Below are 24,315 nucleotides of genomic sequence, written 5' to 3'. Positions count from 1 at the left end.
AAATAAAAACTGAATAATTTAGAATATATTCCAGCCCCAGTTGGTTCATCATTTTGATATTTGTAGCAGTCTGTATGAATGTGTAACCAATCTGTGTCTGGGTAGAATGTGTTTATGGTTCCAAGAGCAACTTGTTTTAATTCAAGTGTAGATGATTCTTCTCTCTTCAAATCCTTAATTAAATTTGTATTATAATTTATATTATATTGTAATGGTGATTTAGGTAATAGGAACTTTTCTGGTTTTAAATTAAAATTAAATATATCTCTTAGTTTCTGATTGCCCGTAGAAACCAATTTTGCGTTTTCAATTTTTTGCATCCGAATTAGTAGCTTGTCCAGTATGTGCCATGTGATAACCTTATTCCTTCATATTGCAACAATGATCTTTTATGTATCTCCTCTTATGGAATAGTTCTTGGTTATTATTTGCATTGCTGTAATTGGGGTAGATTTAACTGCACCAGTAGTTAATCTCGTAGCATTATTTTGTGCCACTTCTGATTTGTCAGTGGTTTTTGATGCTGTAAAAAAATGTCGGAAATGTGTGAATGCAGATGGACACAATTCTGAACAATTTCTGTAACAGAGGCCAGTACTCAATACGAAATAAAAATATAATTGTGTGCATGCTAATATGTATTAAATATTATTACGATGTACCGAAGTATGTGTGATATTTCCGTGCAGAAAATTCTGCATCATATGACGAATGCATGGAACAGAGAAATATTCTCTCTGGCACCAGGATTTGAATCTGGATTTTCAGCTCTACATGCTGATGCTCTAGCCACTAAGTCACACCGGATTACCATACCGATGTCGGATTGAATCCTCTCAATTAAGTTCCACCTCTCGGATTCCCTCTAGTGGCCTACCCTCATGCACTGTGTCATAGATGTATAACAGTGGCACAATGTCCATACATGTGCGGAAGTGCACTCGTTATGAGGACTAAGTCGGATCTCGGCCACTTAGTCACTCATAACGAGGAATGACTCATATAAGAGGAATTTCCTCCCTTCCCCAAACACCCGAAGATATAATACCGAGAGTAAATATTTGCGTGCTGGCGAGAGGATGAGTATTTTCTTCTCTCACTGAGGTTGTTAAGAAAAATGTATTAAAATATTTTTAGATGTTGCAAAAATTGACGAAATTTTTTTGCTTTTGCCTCCACTTATCTGCAGAGTTCACAGAGAAATTAAAATTATAATTGCTAAATTTGCAGTGTGGTGATGCAGTGAAAGGAGTTTATGAGCCTCAATATCTAATAAAATTCTATTATAGTAGATGAAAAGTATCCAGTCTTGAAGAACCAAGCCTGTCCTCATACGCAGGTGTTTAACTTTATAAATAAACATTTCCAAAAATTAAAATTCAAACAGAATCAAAATTGAGATCAAGCTTCGGTGATGAACATCAAGATGTCTTCCTCCTCAGCATCACTGATACGAAACCTGACAACAATATCTGATCCCAAAAATCGTTCCACAATTCGGTAATAATGCATTCACTTTTCTACCAAAATTTGCAAATTTAATTATTACCAAAAGTAAAATTAAATAAAAGAATCAATTTTCCGTGGGAAATATTTACTGAAAATTATTACATGTACAAATTAATTTTGCACTTCGAGGAATTATCTTTAGCGTAACATGGTCTGTAATCAGTAAGGAGCGTATTCCTATGTAATTAAATAATTTTCTTGCGTGTGATAAAACACAATTAACAAAGTTAAAAATTCCGAATGTCAAGTTTCAAGTTTAAAACCCAAACTTTATTTCACATAAAAACATATTTTCACAAAAAAATTTATGTAAATACATATTTTCAGGAAATCTATTATAAACACATAAATCTTGGAGTTTTTTTTTACTTAAATAATTTTTTACAAGAACTTTTAAATATTTTAAAACTAAATCAATTATATCACTAAGAAATATGTTATCTTTTTAAGAATTCTTGGTTGCTTCGTGTTTCTATAGGCTGTGTTATGTATCCGTGATGCATTTTTGTAATAGTATCGTCTCAAGTTCTGAGAACTTGTTTGGTAGCATATCAGTGTTATTATATGAGAATAAATTAACATGGACAAGGAGGAGAGATTTTCCAACACATAATTAGGAATGTTTATTGTTGCTGAAGATGATTTCATTCCCGGCTTTGTTTGTGTGTTTGTGAAACACACGGGATAAGAGCTCGGGTATAAACATTATTTAATTTAAACAAATCTCTTGCCTCTCGTTCATGCCTATGAAGTGAGGGAATACAACTTGTTGTGATTCCCCGTTATCGGACCATAAGCATAAGCTGCGTAGTGTAGATGTGGTGGCGTCGCTGTAGGAAGCTTTTCTCCGACATTGTGAGTCAGTAGCTAGAAACATTTTTTTACGTTAAGACATGTGTATATTAGCCTCTTAAGATGCCTAAAATCAAATAGAGTTTAAGATCGCGTCTACAGCAATATGTAGATGAATTTAAAAATATTTTACTACCGACGGAAAAGTGTTATTTTGTCAACCATGTGGTAAATCAGTTAGTGCAGATCAGAGCTCTCAGGTAACCCAACATTTGTCTGGAAACAAGCACATTGCCGCTGCTTCACGTGTGCATTCACGGCAAAACAGTGGATATAAAAAAAGTGTGAAGTTGCTCAAGTATTGGAGGGTGAGCCTGTAGGTGAAATTGACGGTGTAGGTGTTTGTGACATTCCTCTCTTTAAATATGCACGTCTGACGTCCTGGGATGTGGAAAGACCGTTTTCACAGTATAAGTCGTCGTTCAGAGATAATGGGCATGCATTTGTGATGGAGAATTTGGAAATGACCTTTGTTGTAATTCTCGGAAAACCACTAGCAACTGATACTCAAGCGTGATTGGTGAGTAGCTACCTAGTAACCTTTTTTTTCAAGCTAAGTATTTTTGTTATATTTAAATTTTTTTTTATTTTTAGCAAATATTTTCGTACTTTTTAGCACATAAAAAATAAATATATTTAAATTTTTAGCACATAAAAATCCGCTCCCTAGTAATCAGTCATCCTTGTAGCTACAGGTCTTCCAAGTGAAAGTTCTGGTACTCGTGGTAAAAAAAAAGCACACACGCACAATGAAAGCATATCCATATCTCTATAGGTACTTATTTGAGGACTTAGTAGTCAACTGTGCAAAGACAGATCTGAACCTCAGAAGTGATATCAACAATGCACCACCTATGAGGCAACTAGCCCCATTAGCTATATATTACACTAATCAGACTTCAGATGCATACAAACAAATTTTTTTTTCTGACATCGTCAAGCAAGATGTACCACCTGATAAAAAAGTGGCCACACTCGTGAACAGCAAATATTTTCTAAGTCCACTTCAAATAATGGTGATGTTACATGATGTACACACTTGGAGAAGCAGTTTCGGAACTAAGATGTTCAAGCAGGAGACATTCACATCTGTCTTGTAGAGGAGCGGTAGTGTGCTAAATGATTTAAAGGTTGTGAGTTCGAGTCTTGTTCAAGTTATCATTTATATTCTGTTATCGTTCTTTAGCGTTATTTGTATTGTTATCGTTCTTCAGTGATATAAATAACATGTTGTTATCTAATGCTGGGCTTTGGCAATGAAGCCATTAGCATTCTTGCTCTCCAATATTTCTCTGTGGTGGATCCATCAGGTAGAACTTCACATATAAATAACATTAAACTTATCATTTGTATTGTTATAATTCTTTAGCGATATAATTAAATTTAATGTTAGATTTGAAACAATAGAGGAGATATCCAAAGGGAACTTGGTTTCTAGAGAGCAGCCACTTTTTCTTTTGATAGCTGTACATATCAGCCAGAACCTCAGAGGTATTAGGACTTAGTATGGCCTAATTAAGTATAATGTAAGGACAATGAGTGTTTATGTAAGATACATTCAGACATAGGGGGAAAGGAACTGGCCACCCTCATTCATTAACTCCTAGCTCAGTGACCCCATGAGTGATGCATTATTGGTGTCGCTTATTAGGTTCAAACCTATCTTTGGACAGTTGACTAAACAACAACAATAAAGGCATACTCCAGTAACAGCTAATGTAAATGAAAGGTTTTGCTCAGATTGAATATCCAGATGTCAATTCGTCAGGAAATATAGTGTCAATCTCCTGGAAATTCTGTATGGGGAAGTATATCTGATATTCCCAGCACTCAAGACGACTGTATTTATTACAGTCCAGGTTATCAGAGGTCGAAGTAAACCTTTTAAGAACATTAAGCACAGTTATTTGTAAATACTTTTCCAAGTACAAATTATACCGATAGTACAGACTTCAATTTGAATGTATTTCCTTGTGTAAATGTTACAAGCAAGTCAAAATTAGACAAATTGAAACAGCATTAGAAAGGAATCTAAGAATATCTATCAACTACCTAGTAACACAGTATGCTGTTTCACATGGATCCAACATACAGCAACAAAATCACTGAAATTGCGACTGTGTAAGATTACCGTGATTCAAAGGCTGACTAATCCCAATTGTGATAAATGCTAGAATTCAGTTTTGTAATTGGTTACTTGATGGGATTGTGTATCCAAAACTGATATTTGTATCAATGAATCATGGCTACATTTATTGGGATGTAAATCCCCAAAACAATTATTGTAATTCAGAGGCGTCCCATCAATTACATGAGCAATAATTACTGATTTATTATGTTTTTTTATAACAATAAACAAGAAGAGCTGGGATTAGCGTTCAACAATTTATCGAATAAATGCGAACTCTGAGCAGACTGACATTTTAAACATTTGTTGCAGGGGCGTGCGGTGTATTTTTTGTGTGGGTAAGCTCTGAAGTTTACTTATTCACATTTTTTATAATTACACATTAATCATGACTCATAAAACTTTCAGGGTGATTCACGAGGATTTACAGTCCCTTACGGAGCTTATTTTTAGCTTTAGAAAACTAGCCAGTTAAAGAAATGGCACTTCTGAATAGTTCATTCTCCACTTATAATATTGTTTACCCGTAAAACTAAAGAAAAAAGGTATTTTACTAATAACTTCAAATTAATGTAACTCTGAAAATATTTCGATTAGGGCAAATGTTCATATGACATTTTTTGCTCAGAATGTCTTCGGAAATAAGCTCCGTAAGAGACGGTAAATCACACTGTGTGTGTGTATAGACTATTTTAGCTACAGTACTACAAAATGTTAATAAATAATATTACAGCATTCTTTCATTAGGCTTACTTGCATGTAATATGGCGATGAACAGCAACGACAATAGCTGTAGAAATGTATTACTTAAAAGTAAAGTCCATTCTTCTTTCTTGTTTTGTGAACTTTTTGATTACATCTTCATAAAATGTGGCAGATCGTATCACTGTATGAAGAAGTCCCTTTTCAATGGATAGAAGTATTAACCCATTAAGACGTTCTTGGCTTTGTGTTGATCGCTGGTATGATTTTATTCTTCTAAGTGCAGAGAATGTTCGCTCTACGGAAGCTGTAGTGCTAGGGATAGTGACAATAAGTAATCCAAGTTTATAGACTTCTGGTAATGCTGCGTCAAGTTGTTTTTTCTTGAGTGTATTAACCAGCTGGTACGGATGTTGTCCAGAAAATTCATCATAAGAGTAGAGCACAACGAGTTCATTTTTCAGCCTGATAAAATCAAATGTGTCGGAGTGATTTTCTTTCAAAATGTTAAATATTGTTGCAGGAAAGTTCACCCTATATTCTTCGTACTTCTGAGGATCTAACAAAGCCACAAAGTTTAAGTTATGCATAGAACTAAATCTTTCATCAATCTGAAAAACTATTGTATCGATTATTTCAATGTAAAGGGCCTTTCTTGCAACTTCAGGGCCTTGTTCTGTGTGGCGACGTTTACTTGCAGTTTCATCATCTTCGTGGTGGTAAACTACAGTTTCTGTCCTTATAGAATCCCAACATTTTCTGAGATTTTGGATATGTCTCTTTGTTTCTGTAACTTTTTCACAGCAATACTGGATATCTAAAGATTTGGACTGAAGTATATTGAAAAGTATGTCAGTGTAGCTGAATATCTTACTGAAAATAACTAATAACAGTGATGTCTCAAAACTGGTCAGAAATGTAAGGAAGCCTTGTGCAGTAACAACTGTTTCACTGTCCCAGGTAGAACTGTCGTCTAATATGTCTTGAAAAAATCCAATAAATTCATCCCTATGTTCCTTTACAGTCTGGACAAGACGCGATGTGAAATTCCATCTAGTCGGAGCATGTCTAGGCATTTTCTTTGAGGTGTATTCCTTAAGTCGTCGTGTTCTTTTGGACGATTTACTGAAGAAAGAACCCAAACCAGTTGAAGTCTGTAAAAATATTCTGCACTCTTTCAAACACGTAAGTGACTGCGACAAGATTAAATTTAATTTATGACTGAAACAGTGCACAAATATTGCCTTAGGATATTTTTCAAGAACTTTAGCTCTCAGACCATTTGTGTGACCAGACATGACAGCAGCTCCATCGAACATTTGAGCAACAAGCTTGTTACTTATGTCATACTCAGTGGCTATATTTTGGACATGTTCGAATAAACCATTGGCAGATCTATCATTGCTTACATCAGTAAAACATATGAATCTTTCATTAATCTCACCAGTCTCTGAATCAACATACCTAAGAGTGGTTGAAAGCTGGGATGCATTCATAATGTCTGAAGTTTCGTCTAGCATGATTGCAACAAATGATGTTTTTGAAAGTTCTTGTTTTATGTTATTCATAACAACATCACTTATAGCGAGAATCAAATCATTCTGTATTCGATTTGAAGTTCCGCAGAATGTGGTAGAAGTTTCCAGATGATGACTGAGGATTAAGTCATATTTGGCAAGGTAATTGAGCGCACCTAAATATACTCCTTTGTTAACTGCCTCTTCTGACTCACAATGACCACGAAATGACAATTCATGCATGGCTAGAAAACAGACTATCAATTAACCTCTTCAATATTTCCCTGTTCTTTCGCACCATTTCATTGTGTTGCTCGACACTGACACGAAGTTGTGAATCTAACTGTACGTCTATTCGAGATGATCCAAATGACTTAAATTGTAAAACACTAAAAATATGTGCCTGTGACTTTTCATGTTTATTAATGGCATTGTGCAGATTGTTCAGATTATCATAACCATTTTTAGACCAAACTGTTTCTTCTTTAGAAAACATAAGACAGGGCCAGCAAAAGAGTTTATTTAATTTCGCACTTCCTGCAATCAACTGAGTTTTCTGATATTGGGACGCTTGAAAATGTCGAGTATATTCTTTTCCTTTATCTTTATGAGCTGCAAAAAGCGTTGGCATTTCAGGACATGGTCGATCACTTTGTATTATGTTTAATTTTTCTTGCAAAGAATGTAGTCGAAATAGGTGTTTCAATAATTGTTCGATAGGACATAATGAATCACCCATTCTTAATCAATACCCTATTTAGTTTATACACAGAAAACTACGACATAAATTGTCACTCACAAAGAAACAAATCTTCAAATAACTGAGAGATCCTGAACACTATCTCAATTGACAAACAAATCGCATGTTTCACACACACACTGCCAAATTCAACACTGGTATTCTTGTGCAGGAACTTAACAAGCCTGGACACGGCCGACTTTATGTGCTCGCTTCGCTTCTCCTTATACAAAAAAGCGAAGGGAATATCAAGTCGGCCATGGCCTTGACAAGCAATAATCCCAACGCTTATTCTTGCTGAGCAAGGTATATGGATTTACTATACTTGCTGAGTACGAGCGTATAGGCAATACAGTGCTTTACGAGGAAATTTTCCATCCGTGTCTACTGTCCGCGCATGCGCCAGCACTGTAAAATGAGACTTCGGGCAAGCTGTGAACGAAGAGCTGCCTTACTGCAGAAGTGTAGTTAATGCAGAACATTTAAATTTGAAGTGCAGTACACTTTATTAAAAAATGTTTATTTATAAGCTGAATGAGATAAAATGATACATTAATTTGAAGTGTAATTCTATTAGGGTATGCGGCGCTTACCCTGCTTGCCCTAAATGCACGCCCCTGATTTGTTGTAATTTGGGCCAAGTGTTGTATGCGAATGAATATTTTTACTGGCCATATGAAAGTCATGCAAAAACATTTTTATACAGTTTTGCATTTGTGATGAATATGCAAAGTTAATTGTGGATGTTTATGCATATTTCAGATGTTCCTGCATATAATAGCATATTTTCAGAATTTTGTTATATAAACCCCCAAATCTGCATATTTTGAAAAAAAAAAAAAAAAGACTGGGTGTCAACACTTTTTTTGGTTGGCTGTACTCGATTGAAGAATAGATTTCCTAACCCCAACACCGCCTGCCTTTTCTCTGTTTCACTTATTCTCAGTCACCATGCCAGCAGTCTGAGTGTCAAGTGCGTGATTTTGTTGTATTGTGTTTATACTTCCTGCAAAATTATTGGAGGGGAAAAAAAAAAAAAAAAAAAAAAAAAAAAAAAAAAAAAAAAAAAAAATACAATCTCTAACAGAACACATTCCCCACACACAAGAGCCCACCAATGAGGCTGTCAATATAAATGTAGACACGGTGATATAAAAAAAAAAAACTCTAGTTACAATGTGCGCAAAGTAAAGATCTAATGTGAAGAAAGTATGGCTTACTAGAGCCTAGATCTTACAAACACAATTTTGACAAGTAACCTCATGTAATGGTGTGTGGATAAGCTTCAGGGCTTCTACCGCGTTGTCTTGGTGTTACTGGCTGACGTTTCGATCACTGTGTTGTGGCCATCTTCAGAGCAGCAGTTCAGAAGATGGCCACAACACACCAGTCGAAACGTCAGCAAATAACACCAAGACAATGCGGTAGAAGCCCTGAAGCTTATCCACACACCATGTACACCAGCCGCGGAAGCCTACGTGAACACTTAACCTCATGTAATGTTGAACTATCATTTCAGCAACCAAAAATATCCTTGTATACAACAAAGTAGAACAGAGAATCTTAAGTTGTTTTTTGCAACCAGAAAAAGGCAAACAAAGAAATAAGTGTACAACCTTAGAAGGGGGAGAAAAAAATCCCTGCAGTGTGGAATTTATGCAATTCCACTTTGGACAGCAAGTAGTTCACACTACTAGGGAAAGTATGTTTATTTTGCACCTAATTTATCCCTTGAGTAAATCATTGTTATAACACTTGATCTATTTAACAAAAAACAAAGACCAGAGCAATTGTGCATAAAAAATTAGTTCAAATGTAAACCTCAGCTCTCACAGAATCAACCAGTCTTCTGAAGGGGACTTAGCATATGGCAGCTAGTCATTTATTTGTCTAAGATTATACATACTGAAACAATGTAAAACATATTATATAGCCTACATACCTAACCTATTCACAATTTTGTTTTTAGAAAGAGTAAATCCTACAAAAAAAATTGATTTTGCACGTTATTACATATTTCTTGTTTTATTATGCATTAAATTAATGACAAAATTAATCACAGAAATAATTGCAAATTATATTTAGAAAAGATGGATAACACTACACTTCGAACCAATTTGCAAGAGGGACACTGAAAGACAGATCAAGTGTATTACCAGGGTCACTCCAGAAGTAATGTACAACATTTTTAAAATTTATTTTTTATTCTACACCTTTGCAATTTATGGAGGTCATAGATACATCCTTCCTGCTTGTATTCAAATTTAAGTTGTTCCTGTGAGCGGCGCCATGATAGCACTACTTCAAGATGGCTGCTGTACTTGACATTCGTCAGAAGAACGTGCAGTTATTGAGTTCCTTGCTGTAAGAATGAGATAGTGTAAAACATTCACAAAAGGTTGGAAAAAGTGTATGGAGGTGCAAGTGTAGATCGCAGTATGGTTAGTCAGTGGGCGAGCAGATTATCTGGTGAAAGAGGGCACACCAATATTTGGGACACTCCTCGCAACAACAGACCCTGCACTGCACAAAGTCCTGACAATGTGCAGCGTATTAATAACATGGTTGTGGCTGCTGACAAACGTGTAACAGTGAAAGAATTGTCACTCCAAGTTGGAATAGGAGAAGCAATTGGGTTCCAAGGATGTTGACAGAAGCTCTCAAAGAAACCCAAAAAACAGTGTGCAGCTAATGTTTGCACCAGTATGAGAATGGTGGAGATGATTTTCTCCAAGAATTGTAACACTGAAACATCCAACTTACAGTCCTGATCGGAAACCATGCGATTACCATCTCTTTGGTAAACTGAAGGAATCCCTTCGCGGAATGAGGTTTGAAGATGATTCTCTTGTGCACAATGCTAAAGAATGTCTGGGTAGTTGAAAGGGATGGGGATTATGTGAAAAAGTGGCATTTTGTTCCAAAAGGATGTATCTACATTCTGTGAAAATAGCAAAGCTGTAGGATAAAAATGTAATTTTAAAATAAACGTTGTGCATTACTTTTGGAGTGACCCTTGTAGTTACAGGCAGAATATGTCTAATACATGAATGATGACAAGATTAGCCTGCTTCCATTTTCTTGGTAAAAACAGGCTGGAAAACTGTGGTACATATTGGAGAAGCTTTAGATTGTAAACATTGTAGGTATGAATTGCAGGTACTTTACATGTTGACTACCTATCTCCTAAAACATTGGTTTAGAATAAAATTCATGTACATATTTACATTTAAAATTGTAAACTTCTGACAAATTAATGTAAACATTGATGAAACTGCAAAAATATCAGTACCACAAGTTGATTTACTTCCAGACATAACATGTAGGCCTCACTTTACATTATCCAATAATCAGGACGCATAAAAAAACACTAGTCTGTGATGAATGAAAAAAGTTCTGAATTTTTATTTGCATTTCTGAGTACGACCAAGCTGACCAAAGAGCCACCATACAATTTCAATGCTCTGTCAATATTATTTCTGAATTTAAAAGTAACATAGTAACAGGAGGTGTTAATTTAAATCTAGATAGTCATTCTTGACAGAACTAGAAATGCACGGAAATATAAAACTTCATCCTTTGATGACAGGAAAGAGGAAATTTTTGTATATTGCTAATATCACTTTGACATAAAAAAATTCATACCATAATCACCAATATTATACTGATAAATAGAGCTCAGAAGTTGATGAAATATCTTTTTTCTGAGCCATCACAAACAATTGCAGAATGTAATACAAACTCGTTTCACTTCAACACAAACTAATATAGCCTACTTTTATTTTGCATTTTTGCCCTTTTCTGCTTATGAACGGACATTTTTTTTATGATTTAGCCGCAGTCTACATTCGAGAACCTACTGCAGATCACTTATGCAATTCAAGAATTTTCCTTTGCATCAGCCTCAACTCCTGATCACTTCAACATAGAACAAATACTGCAGCCGCAGTGCCCTCAGCATATTGTATCACACAAGTAAAAAATAATAATAATAAAAAAAACAAAGTTTTTTGCAACAGTAACTGAGTATGGTGAGGATGTATTTTTCATAGATGGAATTATACTATTACAGTAGCGTGCAAATTAATACGAACACGACGTATTTTTACATTTTCTGTCATTGTTGGCCTCACAGTTGCTCATACCGCTTTAATTGACATCTGTAGTACGTGTAATTCCATTGTTGAAGGTCTGTCATTATTTTTTTTATAATATGTGACATTTTGCATGTCGTTATGTACTTATAAACATTTCAGTTGTGTTGAAGACTTAATACTGCAATCCTGTGTACATTCTGTCGTCTTCACAAATGGACAACTCCACGAAAACGGTCTAAAATTACAACATTAGCAGAGCATTCTTCTATGACACAGGCAAATTGTTGCAGAATGTCACATCGGTTTGGCTAATGTTAATTCGATCATAAAACGATACAGGGAGACTGGATCCATCACACCCCAGAAAAAAGGAAACTGTGGCCGGAAAAGGAAGACTTCACCTGCAGATGATCGTTTAATTGTCAGGAAAAGTAAATTAAATCCTAGACTAACTGCTGTCGACTTAACCCGCGAGTTAATGGCTACCACTGGGGTGAATATTCACGTCACAACAGTGTGGCATAGGCTTTTGGAAGCTGGACGAAGGGCTCGTAAGCGTATCAAGCAACTGCTAACCCTTGTTATGTGCAAAAAACGCTTAATGTGGGCAAAATTACACCAACACTGGACAGTGAATGACTGGAAGGATGTACTTTTTTCCGATGAGTCTCATTTCGAGGTCCACGGCCACAGTGTTTCTTACGTACAGAAAGGATTCGAAAAAGTAACAGCAGCTCATCTCCAACAAGCACCCAAATACCCCCCCCCTAAAGTAATGTTTTGGGGTTGTTTTACACATGAAGGGACTGGAGCATTAATACCTATCAAGGGAATAATGAATTCTGACAAATATATTCACTTATTGGAAACCAGAATCGTACCCCAGCTGCAAAAATCATTTCCGGATGGCAGAGGTGTGTTCCAACAAGACCTGGCACCATGCCATACGTCTCGAAAAACTACAGAATTCTTCAACAAGAAGAATATTAAGGTACTCCCCTGGCCAGGCAACTCACCCGACATTAACTCCATTGAGAACTTGTGGTCAATTTGCAAAAGAAGAATGCAAAAAATGGATTGTTCTACAAAGGAGAAGATGATTTCTGCTCTCATTGGTGTATGGTTTCGCGATGAAGAAATGAAGAATATTTGTGGGAAATTAGTGGAATCCATGCCAAATCGTCTCAGAGCTGTTATTAGGAACAAGGGAGGCTACATAGATTACTGAGGTATGTCTTAGATCCTTTTTTTATCCTGTTTGAGTGTTTTTGCATAAGTAATTACGTTGTTTGGATTAATTTGCACGCTACTGTATTTTGTTTGTATTTTACTATTAAAATCGTAGTCATTTTTTAAAATTATTAATTGTCATATTTTCAGAAATTTAAGATAATTTTACAGGTTATTTTTCTGTGATTTTAGATCAACTACCGAGCCCTACTGATAAACAAAATCCCATGGTTGAAAATAATTCAAGTACAATATTAATCAAACCATACAAAGCCTTTCAATGCAAAATCATCTAGCAATAACGAGGAAGATGTTATGTCCTACAGGAAATTTTAGGTTACCACAGCACTGCTTCATGTAGACAGAACATGGCTTACCCTAAATGAATAAGTATTGCCAGGAAATACTGATCTGCCTTGCATCTATATTGGAGAAAATTAAAATAATCAATAGTTCAATTTTTTAATTTTGCTATTTAGTCTGAAGATAAAACTGTCATCTCTTTGAATCTCCAGTTGGGGATCAGAAGCAGCACTAGTCCTTGGAAGAACAGAAATTAGGCAACAACTTAGCTCAGCTTTCAGAGAGAATACTGAAAGACAGAATGATAATGTAAAGAAAAATCGCTATGTTCTTTCAAATATAATTGATCACTATTAGGCTCATGTTAAGGTAATTATCTACTTTAAAGAACTGTAGTATTTTTTTTATTTTATTTTTTTCCAGAAATGAGATATTGTTTAAATTATTGGAAAACTATGTAATATCGTAAAAGTAGTGAACCCCTTGTCATTTTAGGCATGAACCACCACTGGGTCTTACTAATAAACTGTGTATAAATTTTTATATCAGACTTATGCAGAGTTGGGACAGAAAACCTTACTAATAAACCATTAATAAATGGATGTATAAGCACCATGTAACCATACATGGAAATTGCTTTGCAGTAGTTATACACATGAAACCACTTAAGCATTGCATACAGAGAAAAAATGGCCAGCTCTAACAGCTGTTCGTATCTATTGTCATTTTTATGAAGATTGACTTCTAACCACAGAAAAATAACTCAGAATTAGAATATTGTTGTAGCTAAATTCTTTGATCAAAATATAGCATGGTAATCCAGTTGCACTATCGATACTTTGCGCGGCACACTATCGAATGCAATAGAGAATCTTAGTTCTTTCGTAATAAAATGACGAAACTGTGACGTAGCTGTGTAACAGTTGTATTGTTATACACATCGTATGTAGTGATTATCAATCAAGAATTTACACACGATTTATGAACGAGCTACTCATGGTGTAAATATGAGACAAAATTCTGACACTATGCATTCTGAAACCCTTACTGTACAAGGAAGAAGTCCCAAAGACAGGGATGGAAGACTGCACAAGCATAGAACTACACTCCTGCCACTCTTGTCGCATTTCCAGAAACATCAATTGTCAAATTCATTTTTAATTATCAGATAAAATAAGAATAAATCAAGAAACTCTTAAGAATGAAGAACTATTCATAAAACCCACTTCCTCTTACAAACAGTTCAACTCTCTTCCGAAACAAATGCTGAACTGATATTTTTGTTATGAGATGTAGCAAAACATATCTCTCCACTGCTGACACCAGAGCACACAGATAGTGTCAGAAAACTAACATTGCTGCTTTAAATGCCCTACATCATATAATACATGCAAAATTCTCAAGCTTTGCTTCGATATTTTAAATGTACTATATTCAACTGCATTATCCAGCAACAACGTTTTATTTTAGAACTACACATTTTCAAGGAAATATGAAGTTATTGCTGAACAATTTGTTTGTCCCCAACACGCCATTTTTTCAATCACAGATTAAAGATGTTAATAGCAACATTTTTATAATTCGAATACAATAGGTGAGATCATGCATTTCTGTATCTCTTCAAATTAAATGCAACATGATGGAATTTTGATGTTAAACATGCAATGTTACCATGTATTCAGTAAAGGGTACTTTTGATTTAGGTACATTATATTATAAAGCTCAGATGCTTACATCCTGGTTGCGCATGCCCCAATCTTCACGTGCCCCAGCTCCACCTCGAAAGCGGTTCCCTCTGCCTCCTCGGCCACTACCAGCAGCCCCTCGGCCCACACCACCCTGACCATCAGGGTCCTCACCCTCCACATTATTTTCTGGTTTCACCTAAAATGCAATGAGCTGTTTCTAACACCAACACAAGATTGCTCTTCTACCAAAATGCATTTCAAAGAATGAAGATCACATTAAGAATTAGAGGACACACATCAATTTTATATGAAACTAGTAAAATACCATGTAAAAAGTCCAACAGATGAAGTGTTATCAGCTACCCACAACAAGCAAAGCAAGCAATAATGGAATATCTTACAAAATCATTTACCATCATCATGCAACCTAATAGGCCTACAAGTATGTGAACTAGGTAACATTTTAACTATGATACAGTCTTAGGAAAAGCAATGAACATTTATTTCAACCCTAGCATAAAGAATATGAAATGATCGTGCAAAGCAGTCTATCCTATCCATTGGCTATTTAACAGAGAACAATGGATTCCTCGATACTTGATGCACTAAATCATAATTACTGTAGCTTCTACTTCAAAGTTTTCCATGAAACCTGTTACTACTGCAACACAGTTCCACTAATAATACACTTATCTGCAAACTGTTCTTTGGTAAGTTATACTCTACTAGTAAATCGCAAGCTTACTTAATCAGTATATAATTAACGGAACAAAAATGATTTCCATTTCTTTGAGGCCCCAGCCCAGCTCGAACCTGACAAGCATAAGTGAATTTCAATCCAAGCCCAGCCTGCCTTGGCCTGAGCAAAGCTCTCTCTATATTTTAATACAAAGACAGTTTCATTTACAAGAGTGAAAAATTTAGAACACAAGGCTGAAGTACAATAATCCATGCAAATTTCGCCTATTCCATTGTGTTTACTTGCCGAAAGATTAAACAAGACTGCATCTTTCTGACTACATGCAACCTCTATGCCAACTGGACAAGAGCTAAAGGCTGGTCCAAAAACTGGGCATGACAAGCAGAACGAAAATGGAAAACGAAGGATGTGAATGTAAAGATTTTTACTCACAATAAATCAAGAATGGAAACAACCATGCATATCAATATTTAAGTCAATAATATCGAAAGTCGATATTACACATTCTGAAGTTATTTGTGTAGAACTGACCAATGACATTCTCTCACGAGTACAAACCAGCCAACATAAACACAAGTTAACCAACTTCAAAATTTATGACTAGGAATATTTAAGAATTAAATTCACATGGATCACTCTGGCCACATTACATGTAGCATATATTGAAATTGACTATTGAATTTCTTAGTTAACGATGAAAAAGAAATTATGTCAGCCTGCTTGCTTCAAAATAGCTTTATGGTAACAAAGGATCTAGTGGGCTGTGATTGGAAACAAGAACGACACAGTTAAAATATGGCCAACGCTTTCATTCCCATTCCCCACTCCAGCACGCTTTTCGTTAATTGTGAATGCTCACATTTAAATAATGTATTTAACAATTTTTCAGTTCTCGGTTTATTGTGGACCAGCATTAAAACTAAAGGATACAGTATGACTGAGCAAATAAGCAGAAATGACCACAATATTAGGTATATATAAGTATACAGGCATCTCTACTTTGGCGTAATCATTAAATTTCACTGAATAATAAATATTTTTTTTTATTTTTACATAAGGGGAAAATAAAGAGAAAATCTCTTTGCAATATTTACATTTTTAATATCATGCAGATAAACAAGCTGTGTTGATAAGTCATGTAAGTTACATGGTTAGTGAAGTGATCTCAATAATCACAACACGAACGCTAAAGAGGAGTTTCGTATCTGCATGCTTGAAGAAAGCACGGACAGGAAAATTTTATTATTCAAAGGTGACGAAAACAAGAATCTTTCCAACTGGTCCTATAATCATCTGTTCGATTATTCGAAGAGTTATCGAACGTGGTTTAGATTCACGACTTCGAATGTATGATGAACTTAATGACAATCTACGAGGATTTATCAGTTTACCAGGTACGCTAATAAACACTTCCATACTCAAATCCGCTCTAAGATCTGCTAAAACAGAAAGAGATGACGTAACAGTTGTACTGTTAGACATACGAAAGGCCTTGAGAACATAGGTCGTACTCACTTAATAAAACCCTAGGAGCAGAAGAAATTCCTTCTATATTAACTGATTTAATCATGAATTTGCAATCCGATATCACTAAAATTGAGACCCCTCATGGCAAGACTAAAGCAGTCTCATTTTTACGGGGTGTCATGCAGAGGTCACCATTATCACAAATAAGCTATTATATAATATCGCGACCAACCATATCCTCTACGAATTAACTAAAGATAACATTTATAAACATTATGGTAAAACAATGAGTCCAGACCTGTCACCTCTTACAGTTCTGGGTTTTGCCGATGACACCACAATCATTGGCAAAAGTAGAGAAGCAGCTATAGAACACACACAGCTATGCAGAAATTTGACGAGATAGGCCTCTAAGTAAGCCCCCCCCCCCCAAAAAAGTGTTAGCATTCATAGAAAAAGGGGAACTTATAGAAGAACATCTGAATCTAGATGTTAATTGTCGGATAAGAGTACTGAAACACAGAGAATCAATTATCTCGGCGTCACGTTTAATGATTCCCTAAATTTTGATTCAAAGGGTACAATTCAGAATTACACAAAAAAACTGGATTTACTGGCTTTATTGTGGAAGCCATTGATTTCGGCAGGTGGATTTTGTTAATCAGAACTCCAGAGCTAGTTACTCATAGCTGCAAAGTCAGTTCTTATCTTCGTCGCAAGCAAACTGCAGCTGGAATGGGTGAGACAGAGTATTCCAATTATCCTAGTGGACTCGGATGGACAGTCATCTCCAAAAACAATGCACATATAACCAATCTTGTAGAACTGCAGTAGTCTGTGTGTGCATGCATATGAAAAGGGACCAGTTCTCGGCATAGTTTTCGAGATAATTTGTAAACTGGGAGGTAGTAATGATCAAAATATACTGATTTATTATTTCAATCAGCAGACATGCAGCCCTTAAATTTAAAACAAAGGCTCCTTTATAAAATTTAATTAGACATATCTCTTATTTCAGCATACCTCTTCTTTCGGTTATTTATCCAATGTGTCGATTTCTGTCACTTTCGCACCTCATTCTTGTACTTCATGAATGTTTATTAATGAAGACAATTCGACACAATTCATACCTTTTTCTCGCTTGTCGCTTCATGATGTAATAAACATTTGTAATAATTTCTTGGTTCTGGTTATAGTATGTTTTTTATTTAGAAAATGTGGGAGGCAAATTGTAAAATTATTACTGCCAAAGTCATTTACGACACTCTTATGAATCGAACTGTACTGTGGTGTGTTTTATAATGGCGATACGAGCTGCTGGTGTGTATAAACTGACAGCATTATTGCAACTCATTCTTGCAGTGCAAACAGAACATTTGGCTCGCCTGCTACCAATGCCATTGAGGCATCTGCCAAAATCGGACTTCAACTGTACACCCTCATTGAAATCTGAACAAAAATTTCTGGTTTTAAACATCTATTTGTACATAGTTGATTTATCCCTTCCAGATCGCAGAGCCGAACAAAATCCCAAGTAAGATTCTTCAAGACAGTGATAATCTTATCAAAAGTGCCCTAAAACAAATTCTACAGCTTCCAACGGACATGCCAGACCATATGCTTTATTCAGATAAGTGTAAAGGTCTTGGCCTCTTCAAAGCCCATCTTCAGCACACCTATACTTGTCACGTTCTCGCACTGTCAGCCAATACCTACGTCACAGCCACGAGATCTCTTTACTGAAAGCACCGAATGCGTCAAATCTTTGCAGTTGACCAAGGCATACGACGTAATTAAGGACCCACGAACCAGTTTGTATGACGCTTGACGTATGGGGGGGAAAAACTCCGAGAAAAGGAATCAGAGGCGTGGGCTAACCTACCTCAGAAAGGTCTTGGTGTAGAGCTACATAAGTAGCGAGTTTACTCTGGCGAATTCCTGGGAACAACATCGTGAAGGCCAAACCTCTAGCGAGTGGCACGAAGCAATTAAAATGACTGCACATGTATCTTTCGTACGTTCCCTTCCAGACAACATCCTCTGTCGGCGATGCCATAGAGAGCCAGAAACACTTGCACATACATGTCCTGGGCTCTTGTTCGCATGGTGAGGTACTCCATAACTCAACACACCATAGAATTCGTTCGATGATCACCGAACAGTTTAGATCAATACAATCTCAAGTGTTCGAAAAATTATACGGACTGGCAGACAATGGCAGTACAAGAATAATAGACATGATTGCCATCCCACCAAATAACAATGGCTACATCATCGATCCCACCGTAAGATTTGAAAAAACAAGAGTCAACCTGAACATATAAATAGGGAAAAAACGACATCTATGTACGTACCATTTCATATTTTATGGACAAATACAGCCTACAACAAATTGAATAGGCCTTATGGTTGAAGCACGTGGAACTATTTCAGGTTTCTTCTTCCAAACCTGGCAACGTTTCGACCTAGAGAGGAAAGCAATTGACATCGTTCTTGCAGCTGTCAGGAAATTCATATTTCTACTCCGCAACCATCTCTATGGCCAACAGTGATCTTCAAATAATTAATTAGTAAATATTTATTCAGCCATTTCTTGGCACTGTTATGCGACTCTCTTAAACTTAAATGTATGCTATTTGTACTTTCAACTGCTTATTGTACAATATGCTCTTTGTGGCAGCCTGTTAATACAGGGAGTTATGGTTTAGATAAATAAATAAATATAATTAGCCTATATTATTTCCTGGCAAAACTTTATCTTGAAAGTGCTCAAGATAACGCACTATTTTTATAGCCAGGCTACAAGCATCCACAAAGAACCTGAACAGCTTATAACAGCCAAACTCTAATAGTCATCCTACAATTTATTACAAATGATGTACTGCACAAAGACAGACTAAGAAAATTTAGCGATAACATTGATTTTCAACGTCGTAAAAAATTAAGAGTGTGATTAAGAACTTCAGACAATTTCTAAGTTCACAACTTGTGAAGGCCTTGTCTCAAATGTTTGTCCATTTTCAACAGTTGCTTAATATTTAAACAAGCAAAACAATTCACATTTTGAGGACACTTCTTACTGGTAATGGAGGTTCAACAAAATCAGTCTCTCAATACTTCCCCAAAATAAAACTCAACAGCTGCAAATTTTTGATCCAATGGAAAGATACTGCAATATGATATAAGCTATTAAAGGCTGTTATACAACACAATTACTGGCGTTGCAGTTGGGCAAAGGAAATGGATTAACTAAAGATAGTTCTCTACACACATGCCATAATAGTAAAGAAAAAGCCACATTTCAGAATTAACATGTCATTGATATCACATTCTAGTTCATCTGCTCCAGGGGAGGGAGGAGAATCCAATGCACTCATGAGGATGAGATGAAGGTATCTCAGATTCGTACGTTAAGTTATAACAAGAAAATATTTCACCTCTAATTGAATCTGCATCATTACTGTGACTGGCAATTTCGTTCACATTCACTTTCCTCACCAACTCACTTCCTGTTCCTACACAAACCATTACTTTCATTTGGTAGCGATACAGTTCCAGAACAAACCTCAATCTGAATATACGGGGTGAATCAAAAGCCTGGAACCATAAATACTACTGTATCTTCTTTTTATATTGCTTGTATTATTTTATTTGTATTTCTCTTTGTTTTGTAATTATATTTCTTTATTCTGTATATTTGAAATAAATAAAATTGAAATTGAAATAAATATCTTCCATATGCTTGATTTTCGATTACTAGAGGTATTACCAGTATTTGTAAGAGCAAGGCCCCGTTTCTTGAACCTTTGTTATAATGCACCTAACATAGCGTTAATTAACTAAGTTAAAAGTATGAATTGCTGTTAAAAATATTGCGTTTCTTCGACTTTACATTTCACATTTTAACATTCTGTTTGTTAACTCTCTGTTAGGACCACAGATTCCAGAGTTTAACCATAACCTATAACCAAGTATAGGCTCACTTCTGTTTTCTGAACTCTGACAATTGCGATTCTAGCTTGTTTTCGTTGTTTGATTCAGAGAGAATAGAAGTATTTCTATTCTCTCAGGTTTGATTTCTGCTTCTTTCCTCGTCTGTATCACAATAGCATGGAGCGGCATATCGGTATTGCTATTATGAAATGGAAAACACTGGAACAAAAAGAATTCTTCTTTCGAAAGAAACCTTCTGCTGGAAATTATTTCCCAGTATAAACCAATTAATGAGAATAAACAAACGGATCTAAGTTGAAAGCGAAAAGTGAGGCTTGGCAGAAAATAGCCTATACCTTTGTATGAACTTCTGGTCTGTCAAATCACAGAAATCATCCACTCTGTTTATGTATTCATGGATATCATTTTCTAAATAATGCAGATATGCAAGTTCAGCATCTAATGCACCAGCCATATTGGATACTTCTATGCTGACAGAGTTAAATGATTTAATTGCATGAAATTGGGCAGTTAAATTAACATGGGTTTTAACAGCCTGTTAGTACTAACAGTAGTTGAAGAAATGCTTCAACTGTTAAGTTTACAGTTAAAATGGAATAACACACTGTTATAATTTAACAAAGGTTGAAGAAACCGGGCCCAAATGCTCTACCAGTGATACATTAGATTCTAGCCCTCAGCAATCTCAAAAGCCGCCATTTTGGATGAAATTTTAAATGGAAAGGGTGTCATGTAGGTACTCAAAATCATGTGAAATTTTCTGGGAAAAAAAATTCAATGGTGCAATCAGTTTTGAGATATCTCTAATCGTTTTCAAGTTATTTAAAGATAAACTTCATAATGACGCAAACATTAGTTACTGCATCTACAGATATTCTGTAACATGGTACAGTACTAAGGAGGCTTTGGAAAAGGAATTTTTATGCAATTCTGGTAATTAACTTTTCCTGCTTTACTGTTTGTTTAATCTGTGACAGTTTCAATGCGTTGTTGTGATTATTGTAGCTTTCCTGTAAGAAATTTCTCGATTTTCGTGATGGCATTATCGAAAACGGGAAGAATTGATATTCTTCATTCTGGTGCGTTAAGGCACAGAAATGTTGCAGCAGACTGGATGAACAGTTCCTTGGACATTGGATTGATCCATGTGAACCAGTAGAATGGCCAGCCAGAAGTACAGTATTAGTTTAGCAACATAGCACTGTGCTGCACCAATGTGGTCCCCTTCCATTTTTATTTATTGGAAAATCTAAGAATTTAGAAGAGCAATCTGAGATTGAATCCTATGACCGAAGGCATCCTAGACAGGACTTTACAGCTGGTTCGAGTACCCATGGAGGTAAGAAATTCTCATGAAATTTCGTTCAGTGTATGGGACCAGTGCCCACCCAGCATCGTGACGCACTTGGGGAAGCTACGACAGTTGGTGAAATTCAGTTACGAAAGCTAGCTATAATAGCTAGGGCAGGATGGGGGATCATCTTGCTAACCACACGATACCTCCATTCTGGTGGATGACCATAGGGCAGGATGGGGGGATCATCTTGCTAACCACACGATACCTCCATTCTGGTTGATGACCATCCACCTCTGAGCATGTGAGTGTGAAGTCAGCTAGTCAGTCTGGGCCCTCAAGAGGGCTGTAGCACCACAGATTTTCGTTATTAACCAGAGACTGTAACTTATGCTCAGAAGTCGTCAAACTGCATTACGCCTGTTAATTTATGTTTATTTTGCAATAATAAGCCCTCACAAGACAATGGAGCAATAAAAAATGTTAGTTTTGCACCGTAACACTGTGCTGCACTGATCTAATCCCCTTGCATTTTCACTCATTGGAAAATCTAAGCATTTATACAAGAGCAATAATTCCTACCATCATAGAAATAAGATTGTACTCTAAGGGAAGTTACCAGTTTCCGACTCAATTTGCTGTATAAACAACTTTCCATAAAGCTATCAAGAATGTATCATGCAATAAACAACATTTGCAAGAAATGTGTTAGATAAATATTATAGATGTTATTTTGTTATAAAATTACCATTTTCAGATTCCAGGAAACATTATATAGGCCCAGGTATTTAATTATAGTGAACTGGTGGACTGTAAGTTTCCTTCTCAGATAAAATGCATTTCACGTTACGAAACTACTAGTTTCAGGTAACAAATATACGTTACATATATAAAGCCTACAATGTTAGTCATACATGGCTGAAATGCATGATTACTCTGGTTGGAATGCTTAATTAGTCAAAGTTACAGAATGTCGGTGACATACTGAAAGAATATTTAAAATAAAAAATTGACCCATATTCAACACAGTACTTAATAATAGCTTCCTTAAACTTAGCCGTGCTGTTTTCTAATAGTAGTGCGAAGTTTTCTTTCTTATTCTTTCCAACTTGAGAATGGATTTAATTATGAAGAGTGAAAATTCATCACTGATAAACATCTCTCTTGTTTTAGACAGTAATAAATCAAAATAATTATCTACTTCACAATAAAAAACAGCATCCGCCATTTTAATCAGTAGCCATTCTCTGTGTTGATTACTTTCAAACTAGTTATGTATTACTTTGTACTAGAATGTTAAAAATACATAGTGCACATGATGGTTACTTCATATGAAGTGAGATGTCTTTATAGTCACTTAGTAGGATGTCCCTCTCAGGTTGCCATGTGCTCTGAAAACGAACATTTTTTTTTAGTTGGTAGTGGTAGTAACATCTGCTAACCATGCAGGTCGTAATTCATACCCTAGTTCAATGTTCTGTAAGTCAACATAGTAGGATTCCTGAAATACTCAAAACATTTTTTGCAATCAAAGTCTTCCATTACTTGTGACAAATGACCAATAAAGGTTTAAATGAAATCCCAGCATCGATAACTTGATCCTAAATAATGTGCAGAAGATCAATGTTGTATTGTTGTGTTACTTGACTTGGACAGTGTTAGACCAGCAGTCATCAGCTCAGAGCACCCTAGTGCTAGCGTCTCTTACCCGCAGAGAACATACTGCACTACGGTGCAATCATAGCTGCTAGCGGGTATGCTCTCTACCTCTTCCTGCTGCACGACGGGGCACACAGGATGGCTCCGCTTGCCCTTTACCCATTTCAGCAAGTCTGATGACCACTGGTGTAGACCATACCACAGAATGTTTCTGAATATACAAAATGTATTCAGTATTCAGCCGCCATTAAGTGAAGTTAATTTACAACATTGTCCATTTGATTCACAGCCCATTTTCTCCAATCACAACCTGTATCTCAGGATTAACTGTCACAGGAGGCACAACTTTTTTGCTTCTCGTTCACGTTGTTGAGAGATCCAGAACAAATTCCTAGTATTGTTACCATTATGTATAACAAGTATGTGGTCTGTTGCCTTTGTAATTCTTCCTGGAAGTCTCACGACAGTGATACAGT

General features: G+C 35.9%; 1 protein-coding gene across 7 annotated transcripts in view; it reads right to left on the bottom strand.

Annotated features, from left to right (window-relative positions):
* The window catches only part of LOC138710655 (hrp65 protein-like), a 124,311-nt gene that overhangs the window by 90,694 nt on the left and 9,302 nt on the right, over window positions 1-24,315 (bottom strand). For 6 of the 7 annotated variants that reach the window (XR_011335285.1, XR_011335286.1, XM_069841698.1 and 3 more), the window contains exon 2: window positions 14,812-14,961. The exons of the other annotated variant lie outside the window; for it this stretch is intronic. Coding sequence is in view for 4 of the 6 variants with exons in the window: in XM_069841698.1 (XP_069697799.1) it covers window positions 14,812-14,961 (150 nt within the window). In the remaining 2 variants the exon portion in view is untranslated. The remainder of the gene's footprint in view (window positions 1-14,811; window positions 14,962-24,315) is intronic. 7 annotated transcript variants of the gene reach the window in all.

The sequence above is a fragment of the Periplaneta americana genome, chromosome 12 (genome assembly GCF_040183065.1).
Source record: "Periplaneta americana isolate PAMFEO1 chromosome 12, P.americana_PAMFEO1_priV1, whole genome shotgun sequence".
NCBI lineage: Eukaryota > Metazoa > Arthropoda > Insecta > Blattodea > Blattidae > Periplaneta > Periplaneta americana.
This window is presented reverse-complemented; position numbering and strand designations above follow the sequence as displayed.